Genomic DNA, 14,315 nt, shown 5'->3' on the forward strand with positions numbered 1-14,315 from the left:
AGCAAAATTGATGAAATATCGAGAAAACTGGACAGAATCTTTTAGTACATTATCAAAATTATGTGAAATACATCATCAGAGAACACGTGCGAAAAAAATAATTTCCGCTGGATATTTTTTCTCGGTATTTTTCATCAACAAAAAGACGAAATATTAAAAATCACGACTTACCAGCAATTGCTAGGCTAAACAAAGCTTAACTTACCAAAGTCGATAACCAAGTAAGGATTTCCTACAGAAATAATTTCCCACTCTCGTTTAGCAGTTTAGTGGTCTAACTTGACGTGCGTTAAAACGGATTCGTTTTGCCGGCATCTTCCCGTTAAATTAAGGCCATCCCCTTTTTTTTTCTTCGTTCACCGTCGAATGCGTTTCCTGATATTGGGTCGGTCGGTCGGATTGAAAAGAAAAAAACCTTCAAAAAAAAATTACAAGAAGTCTCGGAATAGTAGGCCCTGGTACCCCAGGACGACGTTAAAAGTTAACATTCACATATTTGGATTAACAAAATGTACAATATACTGTGAAAAATGTTCATGGCTGTTTTTCTCTATGCTGTTACTATGCTCATTTTTCAGATTAAAAGAATTATTTCATGTGAAAAATGGTGTAACTACGTCTTTACCTTTTTTTTTTTGCTTTTTTTTTGAAAATGCCGAAAATTTGGGTCGGTCGGACGACAGTAAACGGCAGAATAAAAAGAGGATGGCGTGAAAGTAGATTTAACACTTGCCAGGAGTAATTAGTAATCTAGCCTTCGTGCTCATAGCTTCGCAAATGCAACCAGTGTTCTAAAGCGACAGAAACTTTAGCGAAATATTCACTCGCGACGGGACGACCTCAGTAAATCTAACAAATGAAAGAAGATACTGAGAGAAAAAAAAGGGTTCATTAATTGTTTCCGGCAGGCGGTGACAAGTAATTACAAGATTAGAAGATCTCCTTGTTAGAATTTTTTTGTAGCCTTAGTCCGTCATATACCCCAGAATCTATTAGGATTTTGAACGGGGAAAATGAAACTGACGTCTAGATACTGAGTTCTACTAGATGAGGTTAATTAGATTTCAGTTTTAAACCACGAAATAAGTTTTCCTTGAAAGCTTGAAAGGTCATTCAACCTTGCTTTGGGACCAGCGTTTACTCTTTCGCGCCTCTTCCGTCTAGAGCTTGTGATCATGCATGCGGCCATTTTCTACTGTCGCGGGTTTGGCCCGAAGGACTCGGAGAGTGCTCGTTAGTCCTAACGGCCAGCTTTCAAGTGTAATTTTTTGGTTAGGTCTCGCACTATTTAAGCTCCTTTTAGCTCTTCGAACATTAAAAATTGCGTAAGACGTTTCTATTCATAAATCGGCTGCAGCTACTTTAAGGACGAACCTTCTCTGCAGTCTTTGGAGTCTGATGTGAGTCTGCGCCATCCATCGCAACACTTCAGGTAGGAATTCATTCTTGTTTTGTAGGCTGTCTTCGACTTATAAACACTCCTATACCTAAAATGTGAGAATAAATAAAATGTGCCATCCTGGTTATAAGTCTCGTTTCACGCTTCAAAAAAGTTATTTCAAGAAGAGTCGTTTTGTCTCCTTACGCAAATCTCACGCATCTCCACATGCAAAAAAGTTTGCAGCAAGTTTCGTATTTTGACATTCGCTGTTCTGAATATTTTGTTGTATATCTATATGTCACTTCCTTCCTGTCCTGGCAAACATGATATCTGTGAAAAAAAAAGCAAAAAAAAAAAACAATAACAAATAATAATTTCAGTATATATCTTAACTTTTTAAAACAACGACAATGTCAATCGACTTATCGCCCCTATTTAAAAAATATGCTAATTCAGGTAGGAACAAAGAATTAGGCTATGTTCAGACCGATACCAGATAAGTTTTGCGCCGGTACGGTTCACACATAAGATCGGTGATTTCGGCACATATCGGATAGGTCTGTCACACTATACCGAATAGCTTTTCGTGTCGATCGGCACGAAAAGCTATTTGGTATAATGTGAACAAATTTGTTCCGAACCCCTCTAAATATGACGGAAATTAGGGGCAAAGATCTGAAAGCTAATAACTGGTCAGCGTTCAACATAAAGGAAAATTTTGGTTGTTTACCATTTAATACAAAAGGATTCCTGAAAATCCGGTTGGAAAGCCGGTGAATGGAACTCGACTTATTAGGTTATTTCACTGGAAAATTTTGGGGGAGCAACGGAACGTCTGAAAAGTTAGTCCTGTTTTCCCTCTCGGTCTGTCAAAACGGAAATTCGTGTTCCATTTCTTCGAGGCCATCTTTTTAAATGCAACTGATTTGAGTAAAAACTTTAATGTTAAACGCGATTCCGGAACGAAATTTACCATTATTGAATTTTGCTTACCATGAACCGATCGGCGTTGCCACGTAAATGGTAAACAACTGTTACTTCAACGTGTTGCATACCTAAGCCCGCGAAAACGGTCATGTCATAACGGACAGCCAATACCATACTTTTGACATCGATCAGTCAATTGATTATAAATTGGAAGTCCGATTAGAAGCAGATTGAATGCCATTGTCTTTCTTACGTTCCCCTTACTTTTCTCCTCAGGCTCCCAGATTTTTGGTAGGAAGTGAGACATTTCTCATTGGTCTCCCCGTGGTTTCGATGGACAGACAGGCGGATGGTCACGTGACCACCAGAAAAAAAAGACCTTGAGCTGGATTTTCGTTAAAAACAAACTGATCAGTATCCTGTAGACATCATGTGCTACAAATGAATAAGTATTTGTGATCAAGTAATATATAGATTTAGCCAGGGCTAAAAGCGAAGCTCCTATATATTAACTCGAATTCATGATTTAAATCAAACAATAAACTTATTTTCCACAATTCAGTTAACTTTAGAGCACACTCATGTGACTTTTGAGGGAAAGGTTAAGTGATTTTAGAGTAAAGTAATTTGCAAACAGCCCACGCTAAGAGTGAACTTAATCTTACATCGAGTTGATAGCCTTTTATGTACACCCAAAAAATAGCAATCATCTTCGATCACATTTAAGAGCGCGGGCTCTTGATCACAGTAGATTAGGCCTGAAAAAAAATTCTTGGAAAACAAATCAGGCCGAATTTTTTGCGTTCGACAAGTTTACTTTACAAAATCTTTCCAACAAGTCTGGGGACGTGTAACCCAACCTTTTATACTTTTTATAAATCACATCTGAGGTGAAACAGTACCATGAGGCGCTGTTTTTATCATACAAAGCAGTACAAATTGCACTCACTCAATATTCAGGATTCGAAGCGCGTTTGGGCTTTTAGCGAAACCGTTAAAAAAATTTCCAAAATCACCCATACGTCTAGCCGGTTCTCACTTTTGACAAGCGCCAAAGTCGACTGTTTAAATTATGATTAATAGAGTTATACGCTTCAACATAATAAAGAATTTATTATGTTTATTTTTTATTTAATGGTTTTATAACGATGTGTAATCGTCAAAAGCGTTTGATACGCGCGGCATTTTGACTACTCCTGCATGCAAGCGATGTTCATGAGCGACTGAAAACAAACGGCACAGCGATAAAAATTGCAAAAGAAACTACTAACAATCAATTAAAAGGAAAATAATTCGGTGAAACATATACAGGGACAACAATTTTCATTCACGGAGACAAGTATTAAAGTGTCTCTGAAAATCCTTGTTTATGTTTTTCATTTTGTAAGCCGGCTTCCCGGTGTTTGCTTTTTCAAAGATGAACTCGAGGCAAGAAAATCGCTCAAAGCTTTCTTTTACAGCCCAATTTATAACTAAATCAGTATTCTTTGGAACGTTTTCTTTCTATTTGCGGTGAGAAAATGGGTCCGTGTGGTTTTCGTTCATTTGATTTTCATTCAATATTGAAAATTGAAAATCAAAACTTCACAATCGTGATTTTCAATTTTTGATTGCTCAAATATTGAAAATCAAAAATTTACAATCTTAATTTTCAATTTTTGTTTCTAAGAAAAGTAAAAAAGAAACTCATTTTTCAGTATTTTTAAAATTAAAAATTGAAAATTGAAAATGGCCAGTTAGTGATTTTAACTTTTTTTTTTCAATTTCCTCTTCCCAAGATTCATGCTTATTAAAAAGTTCAAACTAAACAAAGCTATTCAAGTGTAATGAAAATACGCGAAACAGTATTAAAGCTGATGAAATCCAAAATGAAAATGGTTTTTTGATTTTTGTATTTATGAAAAACAAAAATTGCCAACAGGCCAAAAATATCTGTGACGGGAGGGGAGGGTAAAACCGGAAGTGGCGCGACTGCAAACAAGATGGCGGTCGCCCGCCTTGTAGTGAAGGAGTGTTCCGTGTCTTCGTCGAGCTTTCTCTAGCGGAAAAGTTGCGCCAACAGCAATCCAAAGCCTGCCTGTATCATGGCTGAGACGTTTTCCAAGAAGTGAACTGAATGTTTTTTCACTTTTGTTGTAACCTTGCAGCATTACGTTACGCAGGGTAGAGCGTTTCAGATCAGAAAGCATAAACGAGGGACTGTGGACTGCGGACGGCGGACGGAGGACTGCGGACTAGGTATCTATAAAAGATGGACCAAGAATAAAATGCGAACTACGTGCTATGCTTTAGTCGAATAATATTGATAAGAACCAATGAGGGCGTGGGGATATATTTGCGCGAGTGTGTTTTTGCCCTTAATAAGGTGCCAGCTGTGTTTCATTAGAATCTTTTTGAGATTCGGAGTTGCAGGATAGAAAGTCGTTACAAACGGCAAAATCTTTTGTTTTGGGTTTATTTTATAAAGCCGCATTGCGCGATTCGAAGAGGAATTCGGCTAGGATTGTTTCCACAAGGTCGTGAGGGTAGCCTCGTTCTGTAAGGCGAGTTAAAAACTCTTTCTGCTTTAACTCTAGTTATCGGGAATTATTTCCTAACCCAGTTCGTTCTGAGTAAGTGCAAGGCTATTCCATATACGAAGCCCTTTTTAACGATGAGGGGGTAAAATGAGGAGAAATTCGCATATTAAAACGTTTCTGTCGGCTTAAATAATGTGTTTGAATCGAATGAATCTTGGTCCTTTAAAAACTTCAGTGGTCAAGGAAAACAATCTGTTTTGATGACAGTTCGTCAGTGTAAAGTTTATTGTCGTGTGGAAAGAGTTCGCGAAATCAATAATGTCGGTCTCAGGAAGAGTCCAGACTGAGAATATGTTATCAATAAATTTCTTCCAACCGGAGAGATGGCTGTAAGGGCTCGCATGTAGTATAGTTGTTTCTCAACGCGAGCCATGAAAATGATCGAGAAAGCAACCGCCATTTTGGTGGCCACTGTAATGCCGTGAGTCTGCACGTAGTGTTTGTCGGTGAATTTGTCGGTGAAGTTTTCTGTTAAGATCACCCGCATTAAGTCTTCGAAATATGAAGTAAGGATAGGTAACTTTGACTGATAATGTTCTTCGTAATGGTGACAAACAATGTCGATTCCCTCTTCCTGGGAAATGCTAGTGCAGAGAGAACACACGTTTAACGTAGCTTAAATTGTTTCATCTGGAAGAGGCGTGTTTTCAATGATATCACTTTGGTGTGCAGTGTCCTCGATGTAAGACTCTTGTTTTTGCACGATTGGCCTGGTAAAGGCGAGTCCACAGAGCTAGAAATTCGTTCTTTGGAACCACCGCTACCAGAGACGATTCAGTGGTCTGCCGGCAGGAATAGTTTTAAGTATTTTGGTCAGCGTGTAAAACGCTGGTATTCTTCGGGTGATTTTGGCCAAAACTGAGCCATGGGTAAGTCATTTGAGTAATATGCCCGTTTGTGAACAGAGCGTTTATAGCTGATATCACTTTTCTGGCTTGTTTGCGTGTTTTGTCGTGATTTTCACTTCACATTAACGTTTTTTGGTCTTTTACAGAAAGACCTGTTCAAAGGAAGGTGATGTTTGGCGGAAAGTGTTTTCAAACTTGTCACTCTTATCACACAAGGTTTGACGTCTTCTTTCCTCTCCCGTCCTGTTGCGTAAGTTCACTAATTATCATTACATTAAGACATAGTACGTAGTTCGCATTTTATACCTGGTCCGTGTTTTACACGTACCCAGTCCGCTGTCCGTGGTCCGTAGTCCGCAGTCCGCGCTCCATTTTTATTAAGAGCGATTTTCTGTAAGGACCGACTAAGGGTATGCAAGATAGAAAAATCCGATTTTCCCAAACTTTGCCAGAAAGAAGGCCTTGGTGAACTGTTTCTGAAAATATAACTTTCGGGTCGTTTGGGGTTTTACTTATTTTTTAGCGAATTTTTTAAATTTTGGCCGTTAACGCCGGCTTTAATCACCCCGAAATATGCACTTTTGAAGAAGCTCTCATTAATACCTTGAAACCTTTCATAAAAAGATTAACCAAGCAAATCAAACTATCGTCTTTTCTCAGATTATCGGTGTCGTCAAATGCAAATAAAATGTAAACGTGAAAATTTGACAGATTTTCTAATTTTAGACCTTTCAATGGTGATTACAACAACAGTATTTTGGCTAAATTCAAGGCCTAAAAAAGCACTCTGGTACATTGCTTTGACCAACAAAACTATACTACGAGGAAATATTATCATTTCAACTAAACATCGATGAAAAAAAAAATTGGGGTAAATGAAACGGCGAGTTCTGAGCGCGATTTCAAAACAGGTCATTTTATCAATTATGAGTGACCTTTGACCTTTCATATTCATGGAAATAAACGCCATGAGCTCTGACTTTTGTTTGCGTGATGACGTTTTTTTGGCTCTACCAGTTTGTTTTTACTTAGAAATACTTACCTTTTAAATTTTGAGCCATGCAATTAATTTGGAATAGTAAAATTGGAAATTAGAGACAGTTTGCTCAGACATGTCAGTTTTGTCTACCGCCGACTCTGTAGTACCAGTCTATTGATACAACGCAAATGCGGCAACAAATGCGAGGTAAATCAATGTGCGAGGTACTTGACTATGCTTTCTTGGATAGAAAGAACCGCATTCATGGAAGTTCCTGACAAAAATCGCCGAGCGCATATATCACCTGAACGTGCAACATGAACAAGTATTGAATGCCACAGGACACCCAGGATTGGATATGGTCGCGGAGAGGTCGGGACATCTTTGGTAGTTCAATTTTTTTTTGTTTTGGACTGATAAAAAAATCTTTTCTCCTGTATTATCGAGTTGTTCTCCGTAAATCGAGAAGAGCCCGCATTCCGAAGAGGCAGCACTGGCTTACTTCTTTGTCTTTAATTGCACCTGTTAATTTGTACAGTGCAGTTTATTCATTGACTTCATTCAGTCATTGTGTACTTGCAAATGGCTTCGTGTGAGTATGGGCAGATTGCAGGAGGAACATGTGGTTCTAGTGTGGACAATCCGGAAAATGTGAAGAGCGTGATCCTCGCCAAGTGTACAAAAGCCGTACAAGGGCATCTACGTTCTTGCAACATTCGAGACGCTAGTTTAGACTCTGAACCAAAGCTGTTGTTGGCACGTGCAGGTACGTAAGGTAGATGTCTGTATTAAACAGGCCATCGTTAAAAAAAAAAAATAAGAAAAAATAGACGCATAATTTAAAGAAAGGAAAATAAACGCCTCCCAATCTTTTTACATCAAGAAGAATCGGTATGAGACTAAAACTAAATGTAATTTAGCTGCATCGTGATCTGCCTTCAGACTGTTTTTATATTTTGAAAGGTGTCCGCAAATTTATCGAAACATCACTAGTTTTCCTACGTCTGCAGCCTGCAGATTTTAATTATTGTCCATAATTTACACACTAAATAAAACTGGACGATGTTCAAGGTTTAGTTACAAGGGTAACGCGGAAAATGACTTGAAAGGAAGGCTTAATGAAGCGTGACGCTCAGCACCTGCTTTGATTGTTTAATGTCGTGTACTTCTCATTTTACTGCATTTCATATACAATTTTTACCCCGTTAATTAAGGGCCATGATTGCAACTTACAACGCTAAAATATTTTTAGACATATTCCTAAAACACATAGCGTGTTATTCAAGAATGAATTTTACTGACAAAGATATGAGTGATAATTAACCCGTGCAGTAGCCGACTTAATCAAATTAAGATCAATATCAGAACATCTGAGCTGAGCCAAAACGCAAAAGTAAAAGCCTCCGTGTTTCTCAGTGAACACGCAAAATTTAAACTTATTCCTGATCATTAATACTTCAGTGCGTTGAGAAGTTTATTTAAAAAAAATTATTAATATTGCCTACATTTATAAACCATCTCAGATTTATCGCGAGCATTACAGCCTTGTTTGTTTCACAGGAACTTTAAAAAAGAGAGGAACAAAAACTGCTTTTGGGATGACTGGACGTCCAAAGAAAAATTAAAAATAAATCTTTTGATTTATCTTTTGGTGCATAAATTAACGATAAACGTGGAAGAAGCGAATAAAATGTGAATGACGCTGTGATATATACGCTAAAAATTGTTAAGGAAAAGGCACCTTACAACCTTTTTTTATCTTTGAAGGGATTTTTGAGTTAAACGAAAGTCACCTTGAACTAACAATATGCCCAAGACATCGAGACAAATTTGGCATTAGATGGCGTTCAAGTAAGAGGATATGCACTGCTCCCAGTGAATGGTCATCGCATGGAACTTTAGTGTCAGGGGAGAGAGGAATATCGTCTCTACATTCCAAGCTACTCTACCAGCAAACCCAAGTGTTGCTTCCTGTAGGCTCCCGTGAGTGTTAAACCTGTAGTGATATTTTACAACATTGCCGGGTTTAGAGCGTAAAAAAATGGCAGTTTCAATTTCCTCCACTGCCATTTTTTGTTTTTTTTAAATTCATAATCGGATATACCCCCGCCCCCTAAAGTCTTTAAATCAAGAAACGTGTTACCGAACAGTTTCAACACATAGCTGCAATATTTCAAAAACTAAGAGCATCATGAGCAAAAACAGAAGCTATAAGAGTTTGGCACAGATTTTCTGAGTAATGTTCTGCAATCCATTATTTTTTCCAGAAATCTGCAAGCAATGCAGGAGAAAGTTGGAAGAAGCATCACAGTTATTAGTATTTCCCAGCTCAGAATCGACCACAGAAGCTTTAGGATCTAACGTAGACAAACCGGAAGAGCGGATATCACAAAATATCGCACAGGTAGATAGAGCTATATTGTATAGCTATGGCATGAACATAACAGATTATAACCTTGTCCGAGTGGCTTTAATAGTTTAGTGAGGTTCAGCAAAAGGCGACTTTTCCTCCCCTTCCCTTTTGATGACCCCAGCCTCCTTGCATACTACTCCTTTATATCATGTATTGATGCGAGAACACTTACATATCATTGCAGTGGTGATATGTACGCCGTTAAAAAAAGTCATTCGCTCTACAGCGGCGACATCGAGTTTATATATTTTTCTGCGCTAACTAGTTCATTTTCCTTTCTAACGCGTACAGAGAGAAGATGTGGAGAGTGAAGAAGTTGAAGACAACGTTAGCCAGTCAATGCACCAGCTGACCTTAAGAGACGAATACTCTCATCCACAGCTTGACGAATCAGGACACTACTCCGAGATCGACACTAGCCTGTATCAAACGGACTCTCAAGCGAGCAGCAGCAGCGAGAGTTCTAACGGCGATGATCCACAAATTAGTAGTCAAGTAACAAGACGTTCTCTGTTGAACGATTTCTTACGTTCATGTAACGCTCATACAGTCGGGTCATACAAAAAGCGATGGGAGGCAGCCAGCGAACGTACTAGAGCAAGCCATGTGTCAAAGGCGAAGTCAGTTATTGTTTCTGGCCTTAACGTTATTGCTCCAGGAGACGAAGGCTACCTCTGGGAGGCCGTGAAAAAATCTGGCTCAGTCGAGAAGGTACTTGGCATCGGTGAACGACAAGAAGACCGAAAATATCTAAAGGCACTGGCGGAGTCTTACCAAAACGCATCTACCTGGGAAACAAGGCGTCAGATATTATCAATCATGGCAGACCTGATAACGTTTAAGCGTATCCTAAACTACATTCCAGGGATCACCAAATACCGGTTCAAAATGGCAAGACAGCACTCTCTTCAATATGGGCGGGGTGCCTTGCCAGCCCGAGCAAAAAGTCCTAGGATGAGAGTAGAAAATAAACAGTTGGATCACTTTTTGACTTACATAACTAGCCCGCACGTGATCCAGGATCTTCCTTTTGGGCAGCGATATCTCCGCCTATCTTCTGGAAAGATACTAGAAACCCCAAATGTCATTAGGGCGATGATCCCTAACAGGCTAGTAAAGCAGTACCAGGCTTATTGCGAGGAGACGAATTTCACTCCATTCAGCCCAACAACGATGTTAAGAGTCCTGTCTGCCTGCGGGGCGACCGTAAGGAAGTCCTTGCAAGGGCTCGACTACATTGCTTCGGATGGCGCGAAAGGGTTTGAAGCTTTGTGTGGAATAGTGGACCAACTTAAAGAGAGAGGTCTGGACAGAGAGACTGCCAAAAAATGGAAAGTGTCTCTGAGGGAAAGCAAGCAGTATCTGAAGGCTGATTATAAGGTATCAGATACGGTTTAAAACATGGTTAACTGAAAGTAAACCGGAATATATAACGAACTGCCACGAGACTGGCAAAATGGCAAAATCTGTTAACTTTGTCGTGAGGGCTTAATTAAATCCGGTGGGTTCTTTTCCAAACTAATTATACAATTGTTGGGCAAGAGAACACCGTTCTCTATACTGGCGACCGTCTTCGCCTTGCTAGGTGTGTACTTTATTCTGCCAAAGATTCATATTTTCTAATTGCTTTAACCAAACTTGGCAAAAATATTGCGCGTACAATAGATGAAAGCTCAGAAACTTCAAACGGTCACTAAATTTACTACTTTGTCTTTTTTGAAGGTTCATGTATCCGAGTCCTCCTCGGTTGCAGACCATTGCAGCGGATACGCTCTCAGCGATAGTAAGGACGATGAACTAAGATCCCAATGCTCTCATAATCATGACATTCAGTGTCCACAGTGTGAAAGTCTCAGTAATGTTCTTTTTTCAATTAAAACATTCTTGACTGAGTCAACGTTTGTACCTGAAGAACTAGAAGACGTCTTGTACACGCATAGTCATGCAGTCCAGGCAATCCACTCCTGGAAAGCACATCAACTCAGGTGTGTCAGGCAAGATACAGCAAGGACGGCGTGCTTGAGCGCTTTAGATGAGACCTCTGTACTCATAACACAAGATTGGGCTATGAAGTTTTTACCGCTCAAATATAGAGAAAACCAATCAGATTGGTACGGGAAACGAGGAATATCGTGGCATATAAGTGTCATCGCAAGAAAAATGAGAGGGCTTTTAGAAAGTCAGTCCTTCGTCCACATAGTTGAGAATACATCACAAGACAGCTCAGTTGTAGTGCGAATTATTGAGCACACCTTAAGGTCGCTGAAAGAGGAGAATCCTAGAATCAACAGAGCATTTCTACGGCAAGATAACGCGGGATGTTATCACAGTTCTGCTGTAATAGCATCATGCACCCTAATGAAGGCAAACACTGGGATAGACGTTTGCAGAGTAGATTTCAGTGACCCTCAAGGAGGCAAGGGGGCTTGTGACCGAAAAGCCGCGACTATCAAGGCCCATGTCCGCAGGTATGTAAATGAGGGCCACGACGTGCAAAATGCTGAACAGCTTCAGACAGCTATCCTGTCTAATGGAGGTGTCACCGGGGTTCGCGTTACTGTTGTTAATGCTGCCGTTTCCGCCTGTGAACTGTCTCAAGTAAAACTCGATGGTATCAGCACATTAAACAACTTTGAGTACTGCAAAGACAAGTTGACAGTTTGGAGAGCTTTCAACGTCGGAAATGGAAGGGAGATCAGCCAAACGAAAGTTCAAGGTAAAAAAAATATACGGGCATAGTGATATATAAATGTACTGTATTGGAGTGTTGCAAATACTCACTGACTTAGTCAGCTAATAATTACGGATAACGGGCAATATTAACAGAGTATAAGAGAGTCTATACTAATGGCTACTATAGACAACTCAGTCAGTTGTGTACATGATAAATTAACAAACCTTTAAAAGACGCGAAAAACGTTTCATCTGAAATTAAAAAAGACTTCCATTTCAATGTTCGCTTTTTTAGTTGCTGATGTCTTACAAAGCTGCAAATTTACTTGCCGATTTTCCCCTGGTGACTTTGTAAAAGCATCCAAGGAAGCCTCAAAGAAACCAAGACCCAATGAAACGATGGCAGTAGAAGAAACGAAAGACTCTTGTGTCTTGTTCTCCTGCCCAAATGAAGGTTGCATCAAGGTATACGAGAGATACTCGAGTCTCGAAAGGCATATGTCGTTTGGCAAATGCGAGTTGATTCCGGAGAAAGAGACTTTGTTGGACAGGGCTAAATTAACGTACCACGCTATCCTTCAGGACGATATTGGCATTGCAAAAGTATTTGAAGGAAGGGAAACGGAGAAGAAGCACGGTGTCAGTTTACCTGAGGGTTGGGCATTGAAAACTGCAAAGAAGTCGTCACGGTTTAACGAATCACAAAGAAAGTACCTGGAGGAAAAATTTGAGCTTGGACAGCAAACAGGCCACAAACAAAACCCTGAGAAAGTGGTGAGAGATATGCGTTTTGCGAAAAAAACAGATGGTTCGAGGCTGTTTTCGAGTGATGAGTTTCTTACCTCGCAGCAGATACAGTCTTTCTTTTCAAGATTATCGTGCAAGTTGCGTCACGCTGTAGAGGTTAGCGACTCAGATTTACAAGCTTCTCAGGATGAACAAGAGTTTTGCGACACCCGCCAGGCTGTGTTAGAGGAAGTACAGCTAGAACATCCCATCGCTTATGACAACCTAAACCTTTGCGAATTGACCAAGAAAGGTAACATGAAAACACTCAGCATTGCAATGCTGAAGAACATATGCGAGTATTTTGATATCTGCACGGAAGAATTTAACCCAAGGCGCAAGGCAGAGTACCTTGCCGCGTTAGGGGATCTAGTAAAAGGGTGCGGCTGTAACGCCTAAGAGTCAAATTACTGTTAACAGTTTGGATAACAGTTGTCAGGAGGGGCCGCATCTCGTTTTTCGAGATGGTTGGAAAAAAAAGGTCCCACCTAGTTTATTTTAGCTCGTCAGATTCATCACGTATAAAAAAGCTTCAGTTCCAGTTTTTTTTATGTACACGCTGACCTCTTTCTAAACTTGTACCTACTGGTGACCTCATACTTTTGCGCATTCCTAATTTTGCGCAATCCCCCCTCCCCCCTTCGCTCCGCGGACCGTGTCGTCGGATCTTAAAATCTATTGTTTTGTTCGAAAATAATTGTATTATTACAATTACTACTTCTAAGCAAAGCGATAACTTGACTCGTATTATAATCACTTAAACTGACGATGTTTATACGTAGAATTAACGGGAAGCGTTATGATCGTATAAGACTAAGAGCAGATGTGAGAGAAACATTGTTAATTTAACGAGCGCTTCCTAAATCTGCGCTCATCTACCCGATGTTAGATTTTCCTTTAATTCTTACAGGATTTTGCTGACAACGAAAGAAAGGAATCGATCCATACAAGTTTTGTTTAATTTGTCTTTGTGGGTCCGTAACCCGGGGGTTACTCGACTAATACTAGGGTATATGTGAGCCGCTGAGGATTTGAAACCCTGACCCTGTTTAGGAGAAACAAATTGCAAAATACATACTCTGTTTATGATATACCCTGTTTAGAACAGAGAGTTCAAAAACCATACCCGGTCCAGCGGCACATATAAGGGAGTACCCCCGGGGTCCGTTATTCCTGCGCGTCGTTTTTACCTTGAGTCTCAGAGACTTTACCCAGCACTATTCAGGGTAAGTACGATTATTTAGGAATTATCCTAACACTTAAGTATCTATTATAGAAATATCCCGTGCCTTTTGTCAGTATAGTACAAAACACGCAATATTGCTAAAAATATAATGAGACTTGCGGTTCCGGAATACACTTGACTGGGTGTACTGTGGCGTTTCATGGTCAGTTGTTTTTATGCAAATTGTGTTAGCGCGCGAGTTCGATGATCTCTTCGTACTTATCTAATGAGTGCTGTGGTTTCGATCCAGGAAAAGATCTGTAAGGTAGGAAGTATTTTATAAGCAATTGGTGAATTGATTAACCTTGTAGCTGATCACCTATTTGTGTTGTAAGTACAAAGACAATCGATTTCTACTTCACTGGTAAACAAACCGCAAACGCCTGAGCAAACTCATATTTTGACTTTCCAAATTCTCTTTTTTAGGGAATACAGTACCAGAAATTGAAAAGACTAGTATCCTTAATTGGTAATATGCTAGAAATGAGGAAACAGGCTTCATCA

At 39.7% G+C, this 14,315-nt stretch overlaps 2 protein-coding genes across 2 annotated transcripts; both read left to right on the plus strand.

Moving 5' to 3' along the window:
• The first annotated feature begins 7,237 nt into the window (after window positions 1-7,237).
• Window positions 7,238-10,525, plus strand: LOC140948941 (uncharacterized). The gene is made up of 4 exons (XM_073398200.1): window positions 7,238-7,480; window positions 8,482-8,697; window positions 8,982-9,118; window positions 9,419-10,525. The coding sequence occupies exons 1-4, from the start codon at window positions 7,297-7,299 to the stop codon at window positions 10,523-10,525; spliced, it is 1,644 nt and encodes a 547-aa protein (XP_073254301.1). The 5' UTR covers window positions 7,238-7,296.
• An 81-nt stretch (window positions 10,526-10,606) lies between these two features.
• On the plus strand, window positions 10,607-12,985 carry LOC140948942 (uncharacterized). The gene is made up of 2 exons (XM_073398201.1): window positions 10,607-11,843; window positions 12,096-12,985. The coding sequence occupies exons 1-2, from the start codon at window positions 10,793-10,795 to the stop codon at window positions 12,983-12,985; spliced, it is 1,941 nt and encodes a 646-aa protein (XP_073254302.1). The 5' UTR covers window positions 10,607-10,792.
• Window positions 12,986-14,315: the final 1,330 nt, after the last annotated feature.

This window comes from Porites lutea, chromosome 9, assembly GCF_958299795.1.
Source record: "Porites lutea chromosome 9, jaPorLute2.1, whole genome shotgun sequence".
Lineage (NCBI taxonomy): Eukaryota > Metazoa > Cnidaria > Anthozoa > Scleractinia > Poritidae > Porites > Porites lutea.